This window comes from Myotis daubentonii, chromosome 11, assembly GCF_963259705.1.
Source record: "Myotis daubentonii chromosome 11, mMyoDau2.1, whole genome shotgun sequence".
NCBI lineage: Eukaryota > Metazoa > Chordata > Mammalia > Chiroptera > Vespertilionidae > Myotis > Myotis daubentonii.
The window spans coordinates 55,550,786-55,578,147 of NC_081850.1; the positions used below are offsets into that span (position 1 = coordinate 55,550,786).

Consider the following 27,362-nt stretch of genomic DNA (forward strand, 5'->3'; position numbering starts at 1 on the left):
AGTGAAGCAAAGGAGGAAGACACAAGTGGAGAAAGGGGACAGGGGACAGAGCGGAGGAAGGAGTCTGCCTGCTTGCGTTCACAGGGATCAGGAACCTGGGAAATTTCTTTGGGGAATGCTGTGTAGACTAGTGTGCTAGTGGGGAAGGCAGTGGATTGGGTGGGGGGAGACCTGGGATCTAGCTGTGACTCTGCTGCTTGTGCTGTGTGACCCTGGACCAGTCCCTTCACCTCTCCAGGACTCGCTGTCTCTGCCAGAAATGGAGGTGGGGGTGGGGGGGAGGGGGAAGAGGAGCAGACTAGATTTTTGAGTCCTTCCAGCTCTGATATTCAAGGTTGATGATTCTACTATCAAACAGCTTCAACAATAAGGGGGCATTTTCTTAAAGTTGGCTGTTCTCAATCACAGGGCAAGCAAGAAAATGGCAGCTAAGAACTCTGGACATGCAAGTCTTCCTAGCACAAGATGCTGGGCCTCTGAGGATCAGCTACAAATACAAGTCTGGTTGATGTGAATCATACCCAGAGGCTCCTCGTGTCTGGGCTTGCTGATAAATTCCCGCACATGCAGATTCAGAGGCACGCCCAGTCTATTGAGGTGAGTCCAGGCTTCCAGGCAGCTCTCTGGGGCAGGCGGGAAGCATGCAGTGAGTCCATTTCTCTCATCTGCCCCCTCAAAAGCACCTGGATTTCTCTCCTGCTCCCTACAAACAGTTCTCTGGTGAAGCAGCACAGGAATTCCCCGTTATACATATGTATACGTGTGTGGCTGCGAGTGGCAGGGTTTGGGGCAGGCCTGGCTGGTTGTCTGGCTGCCTTCAGGAACAGTGGGACTGTGAGCACCTACCCCAAGCCTCAGGCCTCCAACTGTTTGGCAGCTCTTGTCACTACCCTCTAGAGAGGACGCAGCAGCCCATTAATGACTAAAATAAAGTTCCTGCCTCCTGTGCTACAACTGGAGCCTATGGGCTGGGGCAGCCTTTCCCTGGTGAGGGCCACAGCCTGGGCGAGGGGGAGGCAGGAGCTAGAGGAGGCAAAGCTGGACGGCAGCAGAGCAGACAGACTAGTCAGAAACGTGTGCTCCCAGTTCCAATTCCCCCACTGCCTCAGCACATGGAGCGCATGAGTGACAGCGTCACAGGGCTGGTCCGAGGACTGAATGAAGGGATGCAGGTGAAGCATGAGGTATAGGTGCAGGGATGCATGCCTTTGTGAGCAGCTCACACCAGCCACAGGTCACCTGTTCTGTGTGCGAGACTGCCGGGGGAGGGCCGCCCTGGAACCATGGAGGCTCCCCAGGGCATCAGCGTGACACCCAAGGAATCTGACCAGGCCAGGCCCCAGGTGTATAGGTGGTCTAGTCCTCAGGAGTTCTGACCCATCTTGGGCTCTTCCTAATTTGCTAAGCTAGAGACACCTTTCCTTTTCAACCTAGGACACCATGAAAAGATCAAATTGCATTGGGCCTTCTGGTTAAGAAGGTCAGGAAGTATGTAGCAGTATTTCCACCAACATCTGTGTCAAATATGAACATCCCAGCAGTAAGGGTTATTGCTGGGCCTGGAGGGCATGGCCCTACCTTCAGATGCTCCATCTTTTCCTGTTGGCTCAGCAAGTCCCTGTTGGCAGCGTCTGGAGGCACAAGGAGTGGGTTAGGGGGCTGTATGAAGTCCTGGGTGACTTTCTCAGACAGCTTGCAGATGACCTGCTGTTTGGCCTGGTTCTTGTCCATGAGCAGCTGCACGTGCTGCTGCAGCTCCTGCACCTGCTGCTCGTGCAGGCTCGCCGCCTGTGCCAGGCTCTCCCGCTCCTGTTCCAGGGCCTCCACCCGCCTGCTCAGCTCTGCGATCTGCCGCACTTTGTGCCGCACCAGCTCCAGTCGGTCCTTGTCCTCTGCCGCTGCCAGGTACGCGCTGGTTGCCCTCTTCTCCTGCTGTGCGGCCTCCAGAGCTTTGTGCAGGATCCTCACCAGCTCCTGGACAGGGAAACAAAGCGCCTGTGAACACAGGGAAGGACTACTAGGCGCCAGAGGGGAAGCATGTGTTCTCACCAGCTCTCCTCACGGCCCCAGGTGGTGGCCAGCATCACCCTCTTGGTCATCTCATCTCAGCCCCCATTCTCTCTTTTTCCACTCAAGAGTTTTAACTTGACACGTGGTTTCTCAGTTCAAGACGACATTTCCCAGCTAAGCTTACAGCCGGGTGTGACCAAGTGACAATTCAACCTATACCGGGTGTGGGCAGCTCTGGGTCATAGATACCTTTGAAACCACTACACCTATGCTCTCTGGTCCAGTTCCCCTATCTTCTGGCTGGGAAAAGGCAAGAACTACAGCAGCCATGTGGGGCTCCCAGCAGAAGTTGCATGTGGAGGATGGCAACGTTGCCCTATCAGCTCAGAATTGCTCACTTACCTCTGAGCTCTTCCATGAGAATGTGAGAGAGAAATAAACTTCCAAATTGGTTTAGGCCAGTGGTTGGCAAACTCATTAGTCAACAGAGCCAAATATCAACAGTACAACGATTGAAATTTCTTTCGAGAGCCAAATTTTTTAAATTTAAACTATATAGGTAGGTACATTGTTATTAACTTAATTAGGATATTCCTAAGGCTTAGGAAGAGCCACACTCAAGGGGCCAAAGAGCCGCAGTTTGCCGACCATGGGTTTAGGCCATAGTACTTTGAGGCTTCTTTGTTACAGCAGCTGAGCCCATATCCTCAGTAACACCTGTCTATTTCGGAGATGAACACACTGAGGCCCAGCAGAGCAGAGTGGAATTTAATCCCAAACTATCCAGACTCCAAGGCCTGTGCTTGGTCAGTAATGACAGCAGGGGTGCCGTGGCACACAGGCACTGCTCTTCCCTCCTCTCACTCCTGTGGCAGGTGTAATAGCCTCAATACTCCTTCCTGCTAAGCCGAGTTGAGGCCTCAGAATCCTTCTGAATAGAGCACCCAAGCTGTTGCTACGAGCCGAGATAGCAATAGAGAGGAAACACACCGACAAAACTCACCTAAGCCACACACAGAAAGCCTCATTCAATCCATTCGTGCCCAGCTCCCGAAGTCCACCAAGCGATGCCTGCAAGGCTGGAGCAAGGGAGCGCTAGAGAGCAACAGACCTTGATTTACTCCTTGGCGAAGCATGTGATTCACATGGAAACTCAAGCTCGGCCTGGCTCCCCATGACTGGGAGCCTTCACCCTCCCTAGGACTTCTCTTGCCCCAAAGCACTGTGTGGATTCATTCAGGGCCAGGATCAGATGATCAGAAGCCAGGCAGCCCAGCCACCAGCACCACATGAACCTCGAACCTCGTGAACCTTGTAGGGAGGGTCTTTAGGCCAATGCTGTGCTCCGTGTCAGCCTCATCTGGAAAAACACAGTTTCCTAGAGACACGTATCAGACACTGTTGTAATTAGCTAGTTATTAATAGTAGGAAAGGAGCAAAGGGAAGGCCAGACACTATAAGCATGGCCATCTGGGCAGTTTCACCAGGAAGCTGTGATTTCACACTCCCCAGGGAACCACCGGTTCATTCCCTGAAAACCACTGGGGGAGATGGATGCACAGGCAGTAAAGTCGGGTGACCCAGGGAAGGAGCCTGTCAGTCTAACCTGGAACACAGATCACTGAACACAGATCACTGGCCAGAGGGGGTGGGGCTGCTGCAGACTCAAAATCTGAGGTTAAAATCCCCAAAGGAATTCTCTCTTCTTCCTCTGGTTTTGCTCCATTTCCCTGCATTTACCCGTGTTCCTAGAAGCTGCATGGTCCTGGGTCATGTGGATCACATACGCAATGGACTGATGGACTGCAGCTGGAACATAAGTTAGGCTAGTCCTGTAGTCGGCAATCCGCGGCTCGTGAGCCACATGTGGCTCTTTGGCCCTTTGAGTGTGGCTCTTCCACAAAATACCACGTGCAGGCGCGCACGTACAGTGCGATCGAAACTTCATGGCCCATGTGCAGAAGTCGGTATTTTGTGGAAGAGCCACTCAAGGGGCCAAAGAGCCACATGTGGCTCTCAGGCCGTGTTTTGGTGAGCCGCAGTTTGCCGACGACTGGGCTAGCCTGATGCTGGAGTGGACTGTGTAAATGTGGGACAGAGACTTTGGGCAACAGCTTTAATCCTAGCTCTGCTAAGGACACAGCTACACTTTTTCCATGGTGGACAGAGGAGAGACTTTGGAAACTCAGGGGTTTAATGAGTGCAAATAAATGCCACTCATTCTCCTGTGCAAGTCTCAGAAATTTCATGTTCTCGTGACATTGCAAGAAGCCCACTTGCACTAGCAATAGGTGGGGACGCGCTGAGCTCCCAGGTGGTAACTGTCTATGTTAAAGCCCTTAATTTTTTTTTCTTGGCTAAGAACAATTCTATTTTGGAGAACTGCCCCAAATCATGATTTTATGTAATAAGTTAATGACAAGACAAAATTAGTGTGCATCTTCTGACACCTCAGTACTAGTGACTGTCCCTTCTCTGCTTCTCTCTTCCATCCAACCTTCATCAAGCACCCACTGAGTAGAAAGCCCTGGGCCAACTGCTGGGGCTCAGAAGGGGCCTGGCAGGTGGGAGGGAAGGTGAACCACTAATAGAGCGATTTCCTGCAACAGTGGGAAACAAGATGTTTGTGGGGGCCCAGAGCAGAGAGCAATGACTTCTGCTTGGGGTGGCGGTGGGGAGAAGATCAGCACCTTCTACAGAAAGGCAGATCAGTTTAAAGAATGGAAAGGGCCAGAGATGGCCAAGCAGCAGGAGGGAGATGAGGGTCAGCTGATGGGAGATGATGGCTGGAAAGGCTTTCCAGACCACCAGTCGCCACATTTTCAGACCTCACGGACTACCAGTGGTCCACGAACCACCAGCTGGCGACCGCTGCTCCAAAGGTTTCCTTAAACCAGCGGTTGCCAATCTTTTGGACCTCACAGACCACCGGTTGGTGACCGCTGTTCCAGACAACTGAATCAACAGCTCAAGCAAAGCCCCAGCTGAATGAAAGAGCAGGTGAGGAGCTTGGGTGTTGCAGGAAGTGGGGGAGGGTTGCAAACCAAACCAGAATGTCAGGAATGAAGAGATCACTTCCCAGGGCCCTGCTGAGAGAGATTAACATTCCTGTGGCTCCAGGATAAACTGAGAAGCCCAATCATTTTCTGGTTCAGCTGAGATTTGGAGATCACCTTGGTAACTGCCTGTGAAATACCAACAGACCACAGTTCAGACTTCTGTGAGGCTCAGAATCAGGTGGGTATGCGCCCCCCGACCCCCCCCAAGGTTTTGGGAGAGTCAACTCTGAAGCCCATTTCATTACATTTAGCTGTCTCTCCTCCCCACATCTGGCTCTCAGAATCCAAGACCAAGACAACAGCCCAGGAGGCTCTCCTCCCACCCCAGAATCCCTGCCCCACAGTGAGATAGGGAGAAAGGAAGGGATGGGGGATGGAGCCAAATAGAGACTGAAGAAAGGAGAAGGGAGAGGACTAAAGGGACGTGGTTGATCTCCATGAGTGGAAAAGCACACTATGAGAGGGTGCTCCCAACTCCTAATCCAGGATCCCTCACTTCTTTATGATGAGTTGTTCATGAATTTTACATTGAAATGCTTCTTTCAATTTCTTTAAAAATGGAAATAACCCATGTTCATGGCAATATTATTAACAATACCCAAGAGGTGTAAACAACCCACCCAGTGTCTATTGACGGTGAACAGGTAACATGTGGAGTGCACGCTAACGTCTGCATCCTGTATAGTGGGAGTGTACTCTGAAATCTGGCTGGGGCTCTAGGGAAATAATGTGTTGCTCTTTGCCCCCACTGTTCCCTAAACGAAGTACATGCCTTCACCAAGTCATCCTGCGTGAGCTAGGTTGGCTCTACAGGGCCCCAGGCAGGACCCGGGAGGAGTCCCTCATTCCCAGCAGCCACCAGATGGTGAACAGCACCACAAACAACAGCCTTCCACCTGCCAGAGCAGACGGCCTTCAGGCTGGGTACAATCCTGCCGCCTCCAAGGGCACCGAGCCAGAGTCACCTGGCCGAGCAGCCATCTGGTACTTACTATCTTCTTGAGTCCAAATCTCTGTGGGGCCAGCATTGCAGGGGCCTGGGATAGATAATGACTTAATGGGTATTGGAGTCACCCTGTGGTTTAATATGACACAGGGAGGCCCAGAAAGTTCGTGCCATTTTTTCTGAAGAGCAGTTGTGTCTGATACTGGGCTGTACCATGAGAACATGGAGGAGGCAGCCTGTGATGACAGCCCTGAACCTGGAGAAAAAGACCAGGGCCCTCCATAGATCCGACAGAATTTGAGATACAAATTTGTAAAGGATCACTAAAGTTACTGGCCATGGCCACCTGGCTGTCTGGGCTAGAGCACGACCCCAGCTCCCATGTCCCCTGTAGCCTCAGGTAGAAAGATAGTGCCTTCCCACTGAAGGGCCATGGGAGGGGCATCTGGTAGATGTGGGCCCTGAGGCCCAGGGAGCTGTTTTCCCAGCTGAAGGACTGGACTGGGAGGGTGAGATGGAGAGCTGCTCTCCAACCTGCATTTCTGAGTCCCTAGGGCTCAGCATCCCAAGGTTGTGCCAGCCTCCTCCGCCCCCTCTGAGCCAAGAGTTGGTCTCCTTTTCTCCTTCCCCTCTTTGGTTTTGGTGTCTGGGCTGGAGGTGAAACCCCAGAGTTGGCAGGGCTGGGGATCCCCCTGCCTAGCGTGAATGAAGGCCGGCCCTCCATCCTCACTGCTATGCCCCACAAGCACATTCCTGGAAGCCCTCAACAGCTCAGGTCTGATTCCCAGAACTCCTCAGGAGCGTCCTTCTCAGAGCCCCTCAGGCGTGTGTGTCATCCCTTCAAAGGCCAGAAGGAATCAACAAAAAAGGCAGGGAATGCTAGCAGTAGTCAAAATAATCAAAGTCCGAATCTGTTGGGCAACTGCTGGCCAGGCATCAGTCAGGCTTTTTGAATCTGGACACAGGCCTCTCCAGGAAACATGGCTATTACTCCATTTATATAGGAGGAAACTGAGGCTGTAGAGGTTAAGAGACTTGCTCAGGGCTTGAATTGGGATCTTCACCCTCTTATTTAAATGCCTGTGCTCTGAATTACCCACTAGATCAGTGGTTGGCAAACTCATTAGGCAACAGAGCCAAATATCAACAGTACTTCTTCAAAATAGTCTCGCCCAGGCCGAAAACCCGACTTCTGTGCATGGGCCACGAAGTTTCAATCGCACTATATGCGCGCCCACACGTGGTATTTTGTGGAAGAGCCACACTCAAGGGGCCAAAGAGCCACATGTGGCTTGCGAGCTGCAGTTTGCCGACCACGGCACTGGACCAAAGAGCATTTGTAAGATGGGTCAGAGAGCATGCAAATCCATTCATATCGTGGGTCAAAAGCTAACCCACAAGACTTGCTCTCCTCCCACTACCTACTCAAGAACAGGAATGAGGTTTGCTGGCAAGTGAACCAGTAACAAAGTCTAATTCTTTAATGCTTGAGCAACTTCCTCCTGACATTTTCACTCAGACTGCAGGGGAATTGCCCTCAGCCTGGGTGGCCCTTACTAATCTCCAAGACCTCGCCTTCATTTACTGAAGAATGGCCGGTCCTCCACAGCTGCAGAGCTGTTAGGGGCAAACCTAAGTGAAATCTCGGTGTCCCAGGGCCTCTCAGCTTCATCTGACAATTCGTAATGTCTTAGAAGGACTGGCCAAAGTCAAGGGAGGTTACCCAGATTTCCTAGAATAAGGGTAGGATATGGTGAAAGGAGAAGTGGTCTTTACAGTCCAGATTTCTTTTCAAACCCAGGCTTGGGTTTGGGTTTGGGACTTAAGCTGTGCTGGTCCAGGGATCAGGCACTGCTCTAGCTAGAGAGGCTGCTGCCGGTGCTGCAGCCGCCCTTGCCCTCCTGCCATGGGACCCTCACTGCTTCCTGAGGCAGCCCTGGGTGGGAACACGATCTACCCTCTGGGTTGTAGGCTTTTTAATGATTATCATGTCTGTGTATACATGTGATTTGTTTTCTACAATGAACATGCAGCTTTCTTTTTTTAGCTGCTGTCATTAACTTCTCTCTCTACTAAACCTAAATCTTCCTCCCTGCTATTGCTCCCTGTTGGGCCTGACTCAGCTCCAGGGCCAAAGGAACTGCCTGCTCCCTCTGTCCTGTGACAGTCCTTCAGAGATCCTGCCCAGTTACCGGCTGCCTGGTGAAGATCCCGGGTTCCTTTGGTGGCACCTCCCAGGACCCTGCATCCAGGTCACTCTCCTCCACACTGTCCCTCTTTGGGTGTGGGGGCAGACCATGCACAGTCCTTCAGGAGGGGCCTGAGAGGCAATTATTAAAGTAGGCCTCCAGAGACCCTGCCCTTAGCGGCTTTCTGTTTGAGTGACACCGTGTCCCTGAGTAATCAACAGCCAGTATTTTCAACCACCCACAGTTTGGCCTACACCCAGAGGTCTCCTGGAGCCTGGGGCAGAGCTCACCTTCTGAGACTTTAACTCCTTGGTAAGCATCAGAACCTGTTGCTCCAAGACCAAGGCTCTCTCCTGGGCAGTTCGGTTCCGTGTGAGTCCCTCAGCAAAGAACGGGAAGGTGTTGTTCTGGCGCTTGGCTTTCTGAATGAGATTGGCAGTCAGAGAGGATTTGGATGCAGGCTTCAGAGTCTCCCCTGGATCTTTCCCTGATGAAGAGGAGAAACACAGAGGTTATGACCGGGGCCTTGGCAGTTCTCAAGTGAGCTTGCTGCAGAAGCACCTGGAAGGCTTGGTAAAATGCAGACTGTGGGACCCTACACCCTGAGCTCTTCATTCAACAGGCCTGGGTGGGGCTTGTGAATCTGCATTTCTAATTCCTAGGTGATGTTGATGCAGCCTGTACAGGGCTGGACTAATAAACATTATTTACACTGTGCTGGCCAGGTCACCAGCCCATCCTCTCAGATCCCCACCTGCACCGGCTATGTTTGCCAGGTGGTCATCCTCTCAGTCACAAGCCCTGAAGGAATGTCTTGTTTTTTTGTCAGGATTCCACCTCTACGCCCTGAGCAACTTTCAAAGACCTGTCTCTTGATAGGAATATCTGTACTCTGCATTCTTTCCCCAGAGAGCAGCTCAAACTCTTCTTTGATTCTTACTATAAGCTAAGTTAGGAGACCTATTTCCCTCGAGGCTGCATAGTCCTTTTATTTCCTCTAGAGCCAGGGTTAGCAACTGATGGCCCACAGGCCAAATCTAGCTCACAGCCTGCTTTTGTAAATAAAGTTTTATTGGGACACAACCACACCCCTTCATTTGGGCACTGTCTGTGCTGGTTTCACTTTATAAGGGCAGAACTAAGTACTTGCAACAGAGACCACATGTCCCACAAAGCCTAAGATATTGACTACCTGGCTCTTTACTGAAAACCACTGCCGACCAGAGCCAAATTTTATTCTTAAATCAAATCCACTCACTCAAGCCGCCTTGTCCTGCCCTGTCCCCAGCCTTTGCTTTAGGGCTCTGCCATCAGTTGGCAATCAGGGATATTTAATGGCCTGATTATATGGTTAAGGGACCTTGAGGATCTTGTTTACATGGCACAGACACATCTTGCCGGTTATGAGGCCCCAGCAGAATTTCTCCTCAGCCCTCAGTGCCAGAAAAGGCTTTGCTTCTTCCAAGAAAATATGTGTTTATTCTTGTGGACCCTGGGAATAAGCTAACCACTTGTATCTCCCTCTTTGCATGGCTGCTGAGAAGCTCAGAGCCACATTTGCTGCCCACCCTTGGCTACTCTGAAGGATCTTTTCTAAATTTTCTAACCCTAATAAGTCATTTTCTTTCCCCAGATACGCATTTTAATAAGCTATCCCCAATGCTTTTGAGACTAAGGTGTGAAAAATAAGGATGTGGCATGGGATCCCAGGGGAGGGGACAGGTAGGGCTTGGAGGACAAGCTGAATGACTTAGCATCTTTCTTCTGGGGCCCAGGCTGAGGGACAGGCAAACGGGTTTGAAGAGATAAAGATCTAGTAGGTGACAGGAACCAGAAACTCCTTGAACTTGTTGGGTATAAGAACAGATCGGTCTTGTTTCCACACTTTAGAGAAATCTGGGTGAGCTGAGGATAGAGCAGCCACAGGGCTCCAAGGAATGCCAGGCCATCCCTTCCTGGCCAGAGGCTCTGGGAGAGCCAGACTGTGCAGCTCAGCCCTGCAGCCCTGCTGACCTCTGAAACACTGCTGCCCACCAGCCCTGCAGGCAGGAAGCGTAGGGATCACTGAGCTCATTTTACAGCTGGAGAAAACGAGGCCCAAGACAGCGTTTCTCAGTCAGTGCCCTAGGATTTCATGGGAGTGCCTCATGGCTGACTGGGAAGGGCTGAAGGGAACCCAGACTCCAACCGCTGACCCAACTCAGCTTTTACCTGCTTTGTATATTAGATTTTGTTTATGGCACCAAGATTTCATGAAAATAAAGATGTAGTTTTAAAAAATCACTGATTTAGAAAAGGAGGCTTCAGGCCGCGGAATGGGGCCAGAGTGCTGGGCCTGAATCCTGGTCTGTCACTCACTGTGTGGCCATGAGCCAGTCACTCCATTTTCCTGTCCTCATCCTCGGTTCCCTCGCTTCCTAAATGAGTAACATTAGTAACAATAGTAGCTCTCTCGCTCGCTCGCTCGGGTTGCTGTAAGTTTAAACAGCTTCTGCAAGTAAAGTGATTAGTGCACATGGCTGAAATCTGAAAGGTTCTCAGTGCAAGAGGCCGGACAGCAGGGACCACATGCTGTATGATTCCATTTGTAGAAACTCTCCAGAATAGGCAGGTCTGCAGAGATAGAAAGTAGACTGGTGGTTGCCTAGAGTTGGAGGGAGGTGGAGACTGGGACTGATGGCTGAGGGATGTAGGGTTTCCTTTGGGGGTAATTACAACTGTTCCAGAATTGACTATGGTGATGGCTGCATAACTCTGTGAATATATTGAAAGCCACTGAACTGTATGGTATGTCAATTATATCCTAATACAACTATTACCCCTTTCACCCCGATCCCAAAGTGCTTAGTGGCACAAATAACTACTATATGTAAGTACTAGTTTCATTATTATTACTGATCTTCTCTTGCACTGTTCCTGTGACCTGCGGGGTGTCCCCAGGCACTGCTCCCATAGGGCACCTTTCCTAGAGTCACTTCTACATGGCCCAGGCGTCCTCTCTGCCATGAGAACACACAGTGCTGCCTCAGTCAGTTTTCTCCCAACTGTTTAAGTTATAAGGGCACCAATCGAAGAAGCCAACCTCCACCCGCCCCCCCCGCCCCGCCCATGGTGTGGGTCACTCACATTTTGTGAAAGAAACAATCAAATGCTATGTAATGGCTGGATGGGACCTAAAGGCCATCTGCTCTGCTTCTTCAGGCAGAGTTGACGAATTTTAATCACCATAGAAAGGCATTTTTATATTCTTTCTTTATAAATTAAAAAAAAAGTAAGAAAGTGAGATTTTCCTGTATTACTTCAAGAATCATGGCTGAGTTTTAGTTTGGGAAGATGAAGAGTTCTGGAGATGGATGGGGTGGTGTTTGCAGAAGAATGTAAATGTACTTAATGCCACTGAACTGTACCCCTGAAACGGGTTAAATTTTGTGTTCTGTATATTTCACAACAACAATAATAATCAATCATTGCTACTAGACCCATAAAGCCAGAAGGAGTGCCCCGGAGAGTCCCATGGTTGACAGAAAAGCACACATGCTGGTTTCTGGGGAGACGGACACTCAGTTTCTGAAGGCAGCTCAGCCCTGGGCAGAGGCTCACCTGGGGCACTGGGGTCCGGGGATGAGGGCCGCTCCTCCCTCGGAGGCTCGCTGCTCGGTAGAGGATCTTCCCCTGGAGGTCCATGGCCTGTTCCTTGGGCCTGCCTGTTGCCTCGGATGTTGTACATCGTGTTTCTGAAGGGAAACAGAGGAGCACGAGGCTGACAGCCCTGCCACTCTGCCCCTCCCCTCCCCGCTGTCAGTGCTAGAGCTCAGGCTGTATCCTACCCCCAGGCATGGCCTGATCAGTCTGCGAGACTCCAGGAACCCTGCATGATGCACCCCACCCGAGCCACTCCCGATCTCCCTCGCCCCTCTGCTTTTCATCATTTCATTGCTTATCACCGTCCACAATGTTGCTTATAAACAATATAAGCCTGACGCCCCTGCCCCAATCCTGCAGCTGGAGTATAAGCCATTGAAGGTAGGGATGTCTGTCTTGTTCACCAAAGTACTTTGAATGCATAGAACAGTGCCTGAAATATAGAGGGCCCTTGCTATGTATGTGTTGAATAAATGTTGAATGGACTTGCCAAACAAACTTTCCTAAAACCTTCATCTGGTCTTGTAACTACCTGGCTCAGATATCATCAGTGGCTCCATGAATGGGCCACCTTGTGACCAAGTACTTGCCTAGGCTGAATAAAGCGATGTCTTTTCTTCACGAACTGGGCACTAACATACCTGCATGCCTGCTGGCACCTGACACTGGGGTAGCCTGTGCCCCGAGTGCAATCTCAATACCTGTTTGGTTTGTAGGTAGCACCAAAGGCTGACTTAGGACCAGAGACTACAGAGGAAGTCATAGTGAGTCAGATAAAAAGACAGTTCAATCGAGTTTAGTTTCCCTTTGCAAAAATATAAAAGTAGACATATTCCAAAATTAGTTAACAAGGAAGAGAAAAGGATTAAAGGAGTTCTATAGGTCAGTGTTTTACAAACTGCAAGTTATAAACCATTGGTAGATTATAAAATCAGTTTAGTATCATGATCAGCATTTAAAAAAACAAGATGAAAAACATGTGAATGTACTCCATTTAGAGAAGGTTAATATTATGTGAAACGTGTGTGTGTGTGTGTGTGTGTGCTGAGCCATTTCCCACTGTGGTCATAGTCAACAGGTAGAAAACACTGCACTGGAGAGTCACTTAATTAAGGGTAGCAATAGCGTGGTCAAAAAAGAGGATGTGAAAGTCTGTAGATCTGTGCTGGAATCCGGGCTCTGCTATATCACCCCCACGTGGGGGACAAATTACTCTGAAAAACCCTTATTCCAAAACACCTAGATGCTAGATAAATAGAAAACACATTTCACAAATATTTAGCTGAATTCCCAGGAAAGGAAGAGAAGTCCTCAGGCACTAAATATGAAAAAGGAGGTGAAACTCAAATGGGAAGGAAAGAGAAAGATCACCAGGTAGATTAGATTACTGTTCAGCAAATACAGGCATATCTTGGAGATACTTATTTTTTTTTTATACTGTACTAGGATACAATGAACCACCTCAGTAGCTTCTGAGGCTAATACACTTCTATCACCACAATTTCTTTAGCAAACGTGGTTCCCTTCACTTCTGCAACATCATGCAGAGTTAGTGATCAAGTTTGCACTCGGAGATACTTTAATTTAAAAATATCTTATTGCTAAAAAATGCCGAGTCTGCGGGAAAATTGGCGCTGACAAGTGCTCAATGCAGGTTACCACAAAACTTCTATTTGTAAAAAATGCAGTACCTGTGAAGTGTAACAAAGCAAAGTATGCCAGTATTCGCTCTTTCTCCTCCACCTCCATGAGAACAGAGTGCCTCCCCTTCCCCCCTTAACTTTGTGTGGCCATGTGACTTGCTTGACCAAAGGGATGTTAACAAATGTGATATGAACATAGTCTTAAACTGTGCTCACACGTGGGGCTTGCCCTCTTGAGGAACATGCCTCAGGTAGCTGTGGCCCATGGAAGATGGGAAATATGTGGTAGAACTAGATCTTACCAGCTTAGAGTCATGACCAGGTGAACCTAGCCTACAGCAACTGAAGATGGGTGCAAAATAAATGCTTATTAACATGGCCCTGAATTTAGAAGTGTTTGTTTGCAGCATTATTGTCGTGAGAGTTGACTAGGATATAAATCTGTTCAGGGATCAACTGTTTGTTGTTTTTGGTTTTTGTTTTTTACAATGAGATATGTTTGACATATTATATTTGTTTCAGGTATAAAACATATTTACTCAATATATGTACATACTGTGAAATGATCACCACAATAAGTCTAGTTAACATCCATTACCCACACATACAGATTTTTTTCTTGTGATTAGGGATTCACTGTTGATACCAAAAACCTAGAGCCTTGGCTGCAAGGGAGGGAAGAAAACAAGGTTTGAACAAAGTGTAGAGCTGAAATTGAAATTTTACATAAAGTTGGGACTCCTGAAAATCCATACCATCTCTGAAGAGGTGTGTTAGAAAAAACACAAAGAAATTCTAGGTGAAGGTTCTGGGTATTCAAAGAATTTTGTAATACCATTGTTTGGTTTGGGTGTCATGGTAATACTGACCTTATAAAATGCTTTGGGAAGTGTTCCCTCCTCTTCTTTTATGGGGGAGAGTTTGTGAAGAATTCTTTATGTTCAGTAGAACTCACCAGTGAAGTTATCTGGTCCTAGATGTTGTTTTTGTTTATTTTTGTGGATAGTTTTTTGATTACTAATTCAATCTCCTTACATGTTATAGGTCTAGTCAGATTTTCTAGTTCTTCTTGATTCAGTTTTAATAATTTGTGTCTTTCTAGGAATTTGTCTATTTCATTGAAGTTATCTAACTAGTTGGTGTATAATTGTTCTTAGTATTCCCTTATAATACTGTTATTTTTGTAAGGTTGGTAGTATTGTCCCCTTTTGTTCTTGATATTAGTAATTGATTCATGCCTTTTCTTGGTCTGTTTAGCTAAAAGTTTGTTGATTTTTTTCAAAGAATAATTATTTAATCTGAAACTTATCTTTAAAAGAAAATCCAGTTTCTTGGTATAGTTGGGTCCAAAATAAAAGTGAGATTTTACTTTAATGGAGAAATTAATAAGTTAAATTAAGAACAGAGAAGAAATTAGAAGTCAACACTCTATCAGACTTTAAAATTTGGTCTCTGACTCCTTTTACTCTGTTATTATTAAGGTCCTATTTTAAGAAGCCCCCGACTCCTTGGCTAGTCACTTCCCCTTCCCAGTTCTTATTTTCTCCATGTTAAAATAAAAGGTGGTAGGCCATATTAAAAAGAATGATGAGGGACATGATTTACTGAGTAGCATTTTGTGCTGGGTCCTGTGTTGAGTTCCATGACAATGTATCTCACAAACCACAAACCACAAGCCACATGACTTGGAGAAGACCCAGAGACACATCCCTACAGCCAGAGGAAGCGGCTGGGTGGGGTGACATCACGGCTGCCCATACTCCCCCTTGCCCAGGGATTGCAGCTTCCCCAACATGTCTAGGAGCTCACAGTCATCCCTGGGATATAAGAGGCATAGAAACCCCAACCTCAGGGCAGTAAAGGGCCTTCTGATCTCCACAGACACAGACCAGGTGGCCACTACCCAGCCAAACTATTGTGCTTGGAAGAGGCAACTCCACTTCATAAATTTATTGACTTGGGTTGGAGCAGTTCATAGATCATTTTCTGTGTAGGTTTAGCTCCAGGTCTGAAATGCCTGGTCAGCAGAAAGGTAGTGATCATAAAGGCTTGTCCTGGAAAGAAAGCCTTGGGCAAGCCACTTATCCTTTCTCTGAGTCTGGGTTTTCTCACCTGCAGTGGGGATGATGAATGTATTCACAACAACGAGGCCCTTTACAGACAAGGCGCTAAGCTAAACACTAGAAATACAACTCATTTCATCCTCACACACATACATTCAATGCATTTAATCCTCATGGCAGCCCAATGGAGTGAGTACTATTACCACCTCCACTGCACAAGAGGAGAACTGAGGTTCAGAGGATAAGTAACCAAAGCCACAGAGATGGTAAATGGTGGGGCTGAGCATTAGACCTGGACATCTGACTCCATAGCCTGAGAACTTAACAGACAACTCAATGAGAGTATGAAGCACCCAGTATGGTGCTCTGGAAGCTCCCTTACTCCCTTCCCCAGACTATGACCTTGGCTCATGGCAGACCCAACTATAGGCTCTAAGACCAGCCAGGGCCAGGGGATACAGGAGACAAGGGCAACCTTGAACTCACTGGGCTCTCCCCAGAACACTTGCAATGCTCCCTTGCATTTTATGTGGGTTATTGCAAATGTCAGGAAAGAGGTAACTGACTAATCCCTGAAACTTCCTTCCTTTCTTGGTCTCTGCATGTTCTCTGTTTCACTTCTGTTGTTTGTGGCCTTCATCAGGCACGAACCTGGCTTAATCTTGGTGAGACCATCCTGGATACAGTGTGTACCAGCGGGGTGGCTGAAGTTCTCAGGCCCCCTCAAACCTCCCATTAGGCTCACAATGCACACAGTTCTCTCCAGCTCCTCCTTAGAGACGATCTCCAGCAGGGCACCCTTCTTGTCCACTCACCCTGGGGGGACTCGGGGGCTCAACCATGCCCCATACTCCCCAAGTCTCTCTCTAGCTCAGATTGCTCTCCTGAGTTCCAGGTCCTCCACCCAGTGCCTGTTGGGTAGTCAACCTCTAGGCCCTAAAGAATACTCATTGTCTTTCCCCTAAAACCTGCTTCTGTCCTGGGAACAGCACCACTACCCTTCTAGTTACCCACACAAACTCAAACTCTGAGGCTGACTGAGGGAAGTGCTAGGCCTGAGTCACACAGAGCCAGGGTCTCTGATCCGAGTCCAGTGAACAATCTATTCTGCTTTCTAAGAGGTTCAGTTTGTATGAAGTCCTCACAAAAAAATATGCACCCAAACAGATCAGAATTGGGTACAGTCTGAATTCCCAAAAGCTTCCATTTCTTCAGTAAGAGCAACAATAGCAGCAGCAGGGTGGGCAAAAGTAGGCTTACAGTTGTGAGTACGTGAAAGTTTGTTCTTGTATTATTATTTATAAATTATTATATTATTTTCCATGTGAACAACTGTAAACCTACCTTTGCCCCATTCTGTATTTAAGTGCCTACCCATTGCCAAGCACAGTTCGAAAGCAGTTTGCATGCACTGACTAGTTAACCACTGCACTAACCATACAAGGCAAGCACTGCTGAATTTTATATTTACTAACAATTTCAGTGCAGCACAGAGAAATCAAACAACTTGCCAAGGATACCAGAGCCCATGACTGGCGGAGCCAGAACACATATCCAGGCAACTTGACTCCAAAGCCCAGGCCATATTGCTATCTTTTTATAACCTATTTAAAACAAAGCCTGCCGATGGGAAATTGTATATATAATACACCATTAAATGAAAAAGTAGCTGATATATGATGGGCATCTAATAAATTACACATTAAAAGTGAATAATTTGATGTGTTTGAAATATATAGACATTTATGAAGCTATCACCACATTACATTCAGCATGATATCAATTATGCATGTATGTGTATAGAAAATGAGCTAAGAATGCTTGTCTGGGTGACAGGAATATGGATAATGTTAAATTTATATCTTTTGGGATGTTTCTAATTTCTAAAAAGAATATGCACTACTTTTAAAATCAGAACAATGAATGTAATATTTTAAAGTAATAGCATGAATTGAAAATAGAGCCCCTAAACCAGTGGTTCCCGACCTTTTTTTGGCCATGCCCCACCTAAGCATCTCCAAGTGAACTCCTAATCACGTGGAGGAAGCCTAAAAGGACATTAAGTTCGTCTAAATAAGCTTCCAAAGAACATGGCATCTATGAAAGAGAAAAATAAAAGAATGACAGGACAGTTGAAGTACTGAGGAAGAAATCACTAAGAAATTGTTAAAAAATAATAATAATATGAAGTGATATGAAAAAATAGCAAATAAAGTTTCAAAATATATAATAAAGAACTGAAATGCATAAATGTCACAATATATATTTATATACTGTATATGAGGCCCCTAGAACCATAAGAAATGCAAAAAATTCACTGTTAACAACTCATTCTCTAATTGCCCCCCTTAGAAATCAAGTTGCTCCCCTGTGGGGTATGTGCCCCAGGTTAGGAACCACTGCCCTAAACCCTCCCCACCAGGCCCTCCTCCCTACTGGGAATCACCCCAGATCACAGTGAGCTCTGAAGAAGGGCTGCTTGCATCTTGGCCAGCCCCTCAGCCCCAGTAGCACTTACTGTATTTCGGTTCCCAGGTGCTTGAGGGAAATATTCTGAAGGGCCAAGGGCATGGCTGGGGCTGGCTGCAAGGCGGCTGCCATACCCACAAGTCCAGGGGGCGTTTTCACGGGGTGCAGGAACTCCTCCAGCTCCGCCTCCTCTTGCTCTGGGGAACAAAGAAAAGGGAAATTACCCATTGGGTCATTGCACTTGGAAAGACCAGACAGGTGGGTGCTATGGGCTCAGCTCCCACTGGGAGCAGGTGGGAGTCAGCCTGAGCAAGCCTTCCTTGTGGGTTAACAGCAGCCAAAGAGGCAGGAGGTTCACTGAATGCTCTACAACCAGTAAAATGATGCATTTTGCTGCAACAGCCTTGCTAAAAACCCATTAAAAATATGCAGAACAGCCCTGGCTGTTTTTGCTCAGTGGTTAGAGCAGGGGTGGGCAAACTTTTTGACTCGAGGGCCACAATGGGTTCTTAAACTGGACCGGAGGGCCGGAACAAAAGCATGGATGGAGTGTTTGTGTGAACTAATATAAATTCAAAGTAAACATCATTACATAAAAGGGTACGGTCTTTTTTTTTTTTTTTTTTTTAGTTTTATTCATTTCAAATGGGCTGGATCAGGCCCGTGGCTGGGTTAGAGTGTCAGCCGGCGCATCGAAGGGTTGAGTTGGATTCATACCTGGGTTGCAGGTTTGATCCTGGCCTCGGAGGCAATCAATCGATGTACCTTTCTCACATAGATGTCCCCCCCACCTTCTACTCTAAAAATCAATGGAAAAAATATCCTCTGTGAGGATTAAAAAAAAAAAAAAAAAAGCAGAACTGCAAATATTTCTACATCTGAGAATCCACCCTAAAGAAGTCGTATCAAATGCAGACAGAGCTTTATGAGCCAAGAGGTTCATCCCGATACTGTTTAGCCTCAAACTGAAATTAACATCAAGTAAGATCTGGGGAAAGGTTAAATATGTCAGGATGCCTTCAGACAGGGGCATTTTACTCAGCCATTTAAAATGATGCTAAGGAAGAATGCTTAAGAACAAGGGGAATGTGCATGGTACATACTCTAAGGTTGAAAAAGCCAGATAAAAATCAGGGTTATAGTATGATCTCCATTGTATAGGAAGAGTCTCAAAGAAATACTTGGCAATCTTAACAGTGGTCAGAACTGCATGCTGGGATTAAAGTGAGCAGGCTACTCATTATAGTTTAATGTTTTCCCCCAAATTTTCTATAGTAAACATGGGTTACATCTATAAACAGGAAATAATATATATTTATCAAAAATAGGTACTCATAAACAGATTTTACAACACAGGGACATTTTAGGGTCACAATACTGAGTACCAAAAAGCAAAGTAAAGCATTTTGTATTGTTATCTGATCAGAAAATCATTTACATTAAAAAAAAAAAAAAGAGGCAGGCTCGAGGTCATAACAATGCTAACCCTGGCTGTCTCTGGGTGGTAAGCTTATGGCTACTTTTCTATGTTTTTCAAATGTTCTGCTTACACAGTGATTCTTATGCAGTGAGTACTTTAAAGGCTTAATATTAAGGAAGGTTTCAAGACTAATGAAACATTATTTGAGATGTAAGAGAGAGGAGGTGAAAGATTCAGAAGTTAGCTTTGAGTGCTACCAGAAGTCAAAGAGAACCAAGGCCACTTGGAGATGGCATGATCTTGATCAGGCAGCCCTGAGACACGCAGGGCAGCAGACACCTTTTACTTGGGGCCCTCTTACTGAGAGGGCGAAGGGGTAGAGGGCATTTATTTTTGCCTTGCATCTGCAAGAACATTAAATGCAATGGTGGGGGCCAGGGAGAGTTGCTCAATCTACTTGAAAATAAACTTTGCAGTCTAACTTGGCAAATAACACATTGTCAATCCCCAAAAGGCTCTTTCAGATCCGGCAGCCTGGCTGGTACCTGGCCACACCCACTCATTCTTTTGAGTTCCTTCCTTGAATTTATTTTCTCAGCTGTTTGGGCATCGACCTAGTTTCCAGGTGGGGCTGGAGAAAGTGAGATAATCAAAGACACAGGAAGCTTCCCAGCTTCAGGAGCAGGTTAAAGTGCAGCTTTAGGAAGACCAATTGGGTGGAAGCTGGAGGGCAGGCCAGCCAAAGTGCTGAGAGTTCTGGGAGGTGGAGACAAATTCCTTCTAACTCAGGTCAAGGAAGACTTCCTGGAGGAAGGGCATTCGAGCGGCCTGGAAGGCTGGAGCTGATTTGGACCTGCAGAAGGAGTGGGGGAAGGGGTTCCGGAGCCAGAGTTGAGGAAGCCAGGAGGGTCCCAGAAGAGGAGGTGATAAGGACAAACGGGATGGGGTGGCTAAGAAGGGATCAGATCTGGCTGGAATGGCAGAGCCCCCTGGGGGTTTCAGCAGGAGCCAGAAGAAACCTGGCTGATTAGAAAGGGCCTGACCTGCGGCCAAACCATGTTTCTGCTGGGAGGGCGCTGTGACCGGGCTGATCATTTTTACTCTTTCTGCTTCAGGTTCCATATTTTAAAAACCAGACAGCCACCCTACACTGTCTCCTTCAGGGTTAAAGTATATGAAAATGTTTAGAAAACCATAAAGCCCCATACTGTGGATGCACATCTTTCAAAGGAGTCTCTGATTCAGACTTTGAGCTGATTCAAAATAATTAAGGTCTCCTTGCTTATCAATACTTGAATCATCTTCATTCTCCTTCAATCACAACAAACAAAAAAATTACCATCGGTCTAAGATTTTAATGTCTTGGCAAATACTTCCCTAACTGCCAATATGTTTTCCATTAACTTCTACCTGTGGCTCTAGATCTACTGAGGCCACACAGAACTACGTCTTGGGGTTAAATGTCACCACGGGGTTGGTTTCACCAATGAGGAAACAGCAGCTCAGAGAGGATGAATTTTGTGGCCAAGGTGGCACAGCTGCTAGCAGAGCCATGGATCCAACACCGTTCCTCACTTTTCCTTATTACAGCAGCACTTTTGACAAGCAGACAGTACTAAGAAGGGAGGGGTGCCCGGGAAAGCGCAAGCTCCCAGTGCAAAGGGCGTGTCCAAAGGATGAGAGGCTCATGATGGTGATGCCACAGTGAAGGGTAGCACTTCCTTCAGGAAACAGAATTGACCCAAGACTCTGGTCTGGGCCTCTGGGTCCCTCTCCAGCCTGGAGACGTGCCCTCAGTGAGGTGACCATACAAAAAATTTTCAACAGCATTTACTCGTAATTCTCCTTTTGCCTGAACTGTAGAGGCTGTCCCATTACCAGTAGGAAGAAGCCATCACCTAACAATCGGGGCTTAGACCGGCGGGCCACTGGTTTCCTGGAGGGCCCTGGCACATGGCTCATGTGCTTGAGGATAGGGTGTGTGCTTGTGTGAGTCTACAGACTAGGGTTCAAATTTCAGCACTGACATCTTACTGTTTGACCCAAGCCCCTTCAACCCTTAGTTTCCTCTTCTGTAAAATGAAAACAACAGTAAAAATCTCATAAGAGTGTTGTGATGATTAATAGATGATGCAGTGAAGTGTTACAACAGCGTAAGTGGTATGTATATTTTTATGATAAACATTTATAAAAGTGCTTTGTGAGATGTTTTCTACTTTGGCAACGTCTTTATTATCAATCCATTGGCTTCCCCTTGATCTTCCTGGGCTCTATGGAGACCAATGTTCAGGGAAAGTATAAAATTAAGGGGTGAACGTGTAAAAGCTGTAGAGAACGTGCCTTGTGCTCAAAGGCAGTCCTGAGACACTGTGACTCAGTCAGACGCCACTTGGTAGGTTTTCATTGCCCTGGCAGCAGGCCCTTGCTTCCTCCCAGGAAGGGAGGCACTGGAGAGGTGGGGCAGCCTGCTCCAGCCTGCCAACCCACAGCCTGCCATCTTGCTCAAGACTCCAGAAATGTCTCTCTGGTTAAGCTGGGGAAGGTTCCACAGGCGCCCTTGGCCAGGGACGGTGAGGGCTTGCTGCAGGATGAGTAAAGCTTCAGAGGGGAAGCCCACATGCCTGCTTCCTGCATCACCCCAGTGTCCTCCTTGGGAGACTGGCGCCCTGGTCATGACAATCTCTCCCCTGCCCCCATGCCCACAGCAGGAGCTGGCCCAGAAGAGGCCCGCCGAGTGTGCTGAACCAAAACCCCAGAATTCAAGAACTTGGAAAGGGTTCAGCACAGCAGGAGAACCTGTGGGATCCCAAAACTGATAACCTGGTTCTTCCCATCTCAAGTCAGGGAGGGCTTCTCGTTGCATCTGGTCCGAGGCTGATGGGGAATTGTGTCAACTCAGACACAATGTGCAGTTTCCAGCACAGCCAGGGTTGTTTAGCTCTGGGAGGTGGGGCGTGGAGGGTAGAATAAAAATGTAGAAGCAAAAATAAACCCTTCCTCAAAGAAAGCCCTTACAATCATAAAACACTCAGAAGGTTCTCAGGAGAAATCACTGATGATTATTAACAATAAAAAGATGCAGTTGTTATAATAACAGTGTACATGTACACATATAATAATATTATTAGGACAGATGCCATGTAGTGAGCATTAATTATGTGCCTGGCATTATGCTAAAGGCTTTACATTCCTTTCCTCATTTAATTATAAAATTCAATGTATTTGCTCATACACTCATGCAACAAATATCCAATGTGGCAGGCAGGGCGCCAGGTAATGGGGACAAGGTGACAAAGACACAGCCCCCACCCTTTAGGGCTAGGGGGCAGAGATTGACAAGGACACTCTACTTAGAACACAATGTGACACGCCTTGAGGATGGTCTGGAAGTGCTGAGGACTCATAGAGTCCAGCTGACAAAGTCCCAGAAGGCTTCCAAGAGGAGGTTGGCAAGAGCAGGAGGGGACACTAAAGCTTGGCCATCGAGAAGAGAGCAGAGACGGCACTCTGAAGCATAAGACATGAGGCAGGTGCTGGGGCAGCGGACACAGGTGAGAGCAGGAAGGACTGAATTTGGTGCTGGGACTGAAAGAGCTGGGACTGTATTTGGGTCTGGGACATGGTGAACAGCCAGGAAAGGGGAGTGGGGCTCAGGCTGTCACTTTATTTATTATTATTTTAAAAATATATTTTTACTGATTTCAGAGAGGAAGGGAGAGGGAAAGAGACATAGAAACATCAATGGTGAAAGAGAATCATTGATCGGCTGCCTCCTGCATGCCCCACACTAGGGATTGAGCCTGCAACCCAGACATGTGCCCTGACTGCGAATCGCACCCTGACCTCCTGGTTCATTGGTTGATGTGCAACCACTGAGCCAAGCCTGAGCTCAGGCTGTCACTTTAGAAAGTTCACTCTGACTGCAGTGAGGAGATGGTCAGAGGGGCAGGCTGGGGCATGGGGACACCAGAGCGGAGGCTGCTCTATGATTTTCCAGCTAAGAGCTGAGGCCTGACCCAAGGCGACAACAGTGAAGGGGGGATTGAGTCTGATGTTTAGGCCACAGGGAGGGGAGGCCAGCGCTGGTGACTGACGACTGGCTAACTGAGATGCAGGAAGAATCTGGGTGGCTCCTGGTTACTGGAGCAACTGGGTAAATGGGGGAAGGAAATTGGGGGGAGAAGAGTCAAGGGCAGATGAGCTCAGTTTGGGACATGAAAAACATCCGGGTGTGGAGGTCTAGGATCACTTGGCCACAGTCCTGCCCTCACCCATTTGGCTTCCCTGTTAATTAAGGATGAGGCATCTTAGACGTGCTGCAGATTTGTGCTGGGAACTCACTCACTGGGCTCCTGCAGGGGCAGCTGTGGGTGGTCAGTCTGGATTCTAAAATCTGCCAATCATATTCCTGGCTTCAGCATGCGGGTGGGAGGGTGTGATCTCCAGGACTCCTCCCTGCTGGGATGTTGTAGGATTTGGGATCAAGAAACTTATTCGTGGGCCACATGGGGGTGAAGGATTCTGGCTTATGCGAACAACAGGGATAATACAATGAACACTGGTCTACACAACTCACAGCACAAAAGCATTTGTATAAAGAAGCAGTAACAATATCTGCAATTTCTCATTAACCTACCTCAGAGAAACTCTGTTAAAGTTTCATTTCTTAAGACATTCCCATTATAGTCATCATAATAATAGCTGACAGCTATTGAACTGACAATGTGCAGGCATCGTCCCAACCACTTAAGGTATACGGATTCATTTAATCCTCACCAAAACCCTAAGAAGTAAGTATAATTTCTTTACTGACCTCATTTTACAGGGAAGGAAACTAAAGCTCAGAAGGGGAAACATCTTGCCTAAGACCACACAGGATTAGGATGTGAACCAGGCAGCCTGGCCTGGGAGCCCATATTCTTGCCCCTGTCACTATATGGTTGCCCTAACTGATCCTGAGTCACATCCCTGGCTCTCTGCTTCTTTAGCAGAGGGCTCCTCCCACTCACTCCTAATAGGAGGGGTGAGGCTTCGTCACCAAGAGCCCTGGGTGTGCACAGGAGGTGAGCCCGTTGGGTACCTAGCTCAAGGCGCAGGGCAGGCTCATTCCCAGCCAGAGCAGCGTCAGGGACGACAGGAGGTGCAGGCAGGCTGTTGTGGAACTCCCAGCGCTTCATCTGCAGCTGCTGCAGCCAGTACAGCATCACTTGCTTGTTGGCGGCCTGAGAAGCATAAGGGTTAGTTGTCAAGGAAGGCTCTGTGCCCACAGGGTGGCGCTGAATATGGGATGTGGGAAGGTCAAGGGAAGCTTGGTAACTCTCCTTCCCAGAAAAAAATTTCACTGTGGCTGGGTGCCCACCTAGAAAACACCACCTGCTTCTTGGCCATAGAAGGTAATCAGGCTCTGGTCTCCCACTTAGAGGTTCCTTAACCTTTCTGGGCCTCAATGTCCTCAGCTGTACTATGGTGATGATAACACTCATTTCATAGGACGGTTGTTATGAGGATGAAATGAGGTAAGGAAGGTAAAGTGGCCAGCATAGTACCTGACATACAGTAGGTGCTCAAAATGTGCTCACTGGGTAAAGGAATTTGGAGGTGCGAAGAGAGAGGGTAAGAGCTTTAAAATTCTGCCGAGTGGGGCCCATGATACCATCACTGTCTCTATCTCTTTGTGCAACATCTCAATGTCTTAGCTGACTTTGTGTGGAATGGAGAGTCCCTTCTGTTTTAGGGATGCACTGAAGTCACGCATATGATTGGGGACTGGAAAGCCATATGCACATCACGATAAAGTGGCACCCTCCAGGCACCCCCCAAACAGTTAATGGTTGATGCTGATTGGTCTTCCACCACTGGGTGGTACAAACACCTATTCTCACATCCACTGGGTCACCAGGTCCTCCAGGGAGGAGGCCGGGCAGGAGTGCTCAGCCTCTTCTACAGATGGAGGAACTGAGGCTCTGAAGCCGCTCTGGTTGGTCCCAGACCCTGGGTCTCCCACTTCTCCCACTCCCAGAGCTTGGTTGTAGTTTGTGGCCAGGAGATGTGGCTTATGTACAAAGGCCTGCCGTTGTTTGGGCACAGAAGCAGGGCAGCTGGCTCGGAGTGGATGGTGAGTCTCTCAGAGCTGCTCACAATCAAGGCCACAGGAGAAAAGCAGCAGGCTACGGGCAACCAGGGCAAGCTCCTCCTTTTAAGAGGCTCACATGTGAGGTGTGCACGAGGCCATGGGGGCTCCAAGAAAGAGGCCCTTGGTCTGTCGGAAAGATACCAAATAAGATAAAATGATGCCCACCATCTCCCCTTTCTATACACTTTCCCTGAGAGACTGCAGGCCTTCCCAGGGCTTCACCATGACCTTGTACTGACAAGGTCCAGCCCCAAACCAAACCCACTTTATTAAATCACTGGACAAGTATATATTGAGCACCTGCTATCTGTGTCAGGGAATGAGGGAGGCACTGGAGATACTGTGGTGAGTCCACACACATGCCTCTATCCTCTTAGAACTTAAGAGTCTACCAAGGAGGACAGACACCCGATGTCCTACTGTCTTCTCATCCTGGGTTCAACTCCTATCAGTGACTGGACCAACCAGGCAATCAGTCAGTTACAGGAGCCTCCCTGACTCCCCTCTCACATCCCTAGCCACTGTCTCACTCTGTCACTGTTCTAGCTCAGCCATCATTCTCTCGTGATCACCTCCTGATGGACTCCCTGATCCCCAGCCTTGCCTTCTCCTAATTTGTTCTCTACCCAATGGCCAGACTGAGCTTTCGAAGCATTCTACTATCACGGTGCTTCCTTGCTTAAAGCTCCTGACAATTTCCCACAGTCCCCAGGACAAAGCCCAAGCTCCCCGTCATAACTCATAACGCCCTGCCCTCCCGTGGGCCTCTGTTCTCCCATTCCATCGTTTGTCTCCGTCTGTACCACAAGCTCTTGGAACTTGCCTGGACACTGGGTGGTAGCATGATTTCCCACCTTTGTTCATGGGGGGTCTCTTGACCTGGAATAACATTCTCCTTCTTGTCTGCTGGCAGAAAACTGATGTCCTCTTTCAGGATTCAGGTATCATCCCTTCTACAATATTCTTTCTGGATGGACCCTCCCACTCAGTGAACCTGACCCATCCTGTCACCACACTTTTTTGGTACAGACTTCCTGTGTCTCTAACAGAACATTTTACTGTGTGTGCCAATCTCCGTCAGCCTCTCTCACCAGAGCTTAGGCTGTTTGAGCACCAGGGGGTAGGTGTCATTTGGCTCCATACCCAGTGCCTAGCACAGAGACCGGCCTGAACACAGATCAATGGAATAGTAAAAGCCACGTGTTGGAGACCCTGTAGATAGCATTCCACCTGTGGGAGGAGACACCTGCAAACCACATGACCTGTGAAATGCCTGCCTTGCCTGGCCTGGAGTTCCTGGTTTCCATTATTTTACCTGGTCTCCCCATGCTGGCCTGGTTGTAAAGGAGAGCGGAGGCTGTGGGCTGCATCCAGGGGCCTCCCTAGATGCCCAGTTGGCTGGAGGTAAGGGTGGGGGGCTGGGAAGATGGGATGGGGTGGGGAAGGCTGTCTCCTGACACATTCTTAATTCAGAGCGTGAATCCTGGAACTCCTATTTCAAAGTACAGATCTGTCTTTCCAATTAAGTTCCGGGGCACCTCCTCTTGGCTCCACCACCAAGTGCGTCCACCCAACATTGACCTGAGCACCCTCCAGGTTCCAGGTGGTATTCTAGGTGCTGGGAGTATTTCAACGATTTGTAGGAGCCTTTGCTGTTCCAGACGCTTCACATATCTTGCTTTAAATCTCACAAACTACCTACATGCCGAGAGGTGAAGGGACTTGCCCAGGGTCATACAGCTAGTAAGCAGCTGGCTTAGAATTTGAATCCAGTCCGGTCTGACGTCA

At 48.0% G+C, this 27,362-nt stretch overlaps 1 protein-coding gene and 1 non-coding gene across 6 annotated transcripts in view; both read right to left on the reverse strand.

Annotated features, from left to right (window-relative positions):
- Positions 1-27,362, reverse strand: part of TBC1D2 (TBC1 domain family member 2) — a 41,218-nt gene that overhangs the window by 12,697 nt on the left and 1,159 nt on the right. For 4 of the 5 annotated variants that reach the window (XM_059657463.1, XM_059657461.1, XM_059657458.1 and 1 more), the window contains exons 2-6: positions 24,522-24,663; positions 18,071-18,218; positions 11,805-11,938; positions 8,495-8,691; positions 1,579-1,974 (exon numbers count right to left, since the gene is read on the reverse strand). In XM_059657463.1, coding sequence (XP_059513446.1) covers positions 1,579-1,974; positions 8,495-8,691; positions 11,805-11,938; positions 18,071-18,218; positions 24,522-24,663 — 1,017 coding nt within the window. The remainder of the gene's footprint in view (positions 1-1,578; positions 1,975-8,494; positions 8,692-11,804; positions 11,939-18,070; positions 18,219-24,521; positions 24,664-27,362) is intronic. The other variant, XM_059657462.1, reaches the window with a different exon arrangement.
- Positions 13,282-13,414, reverse strand: LOC132212889 (small nucleolar RNA SNORA66). The gene has a single exon (XR_009447828.1). It is a non-coding gene; the product is annotated as a small nucleolar RNA SNORA66 (small nucleolar RNA).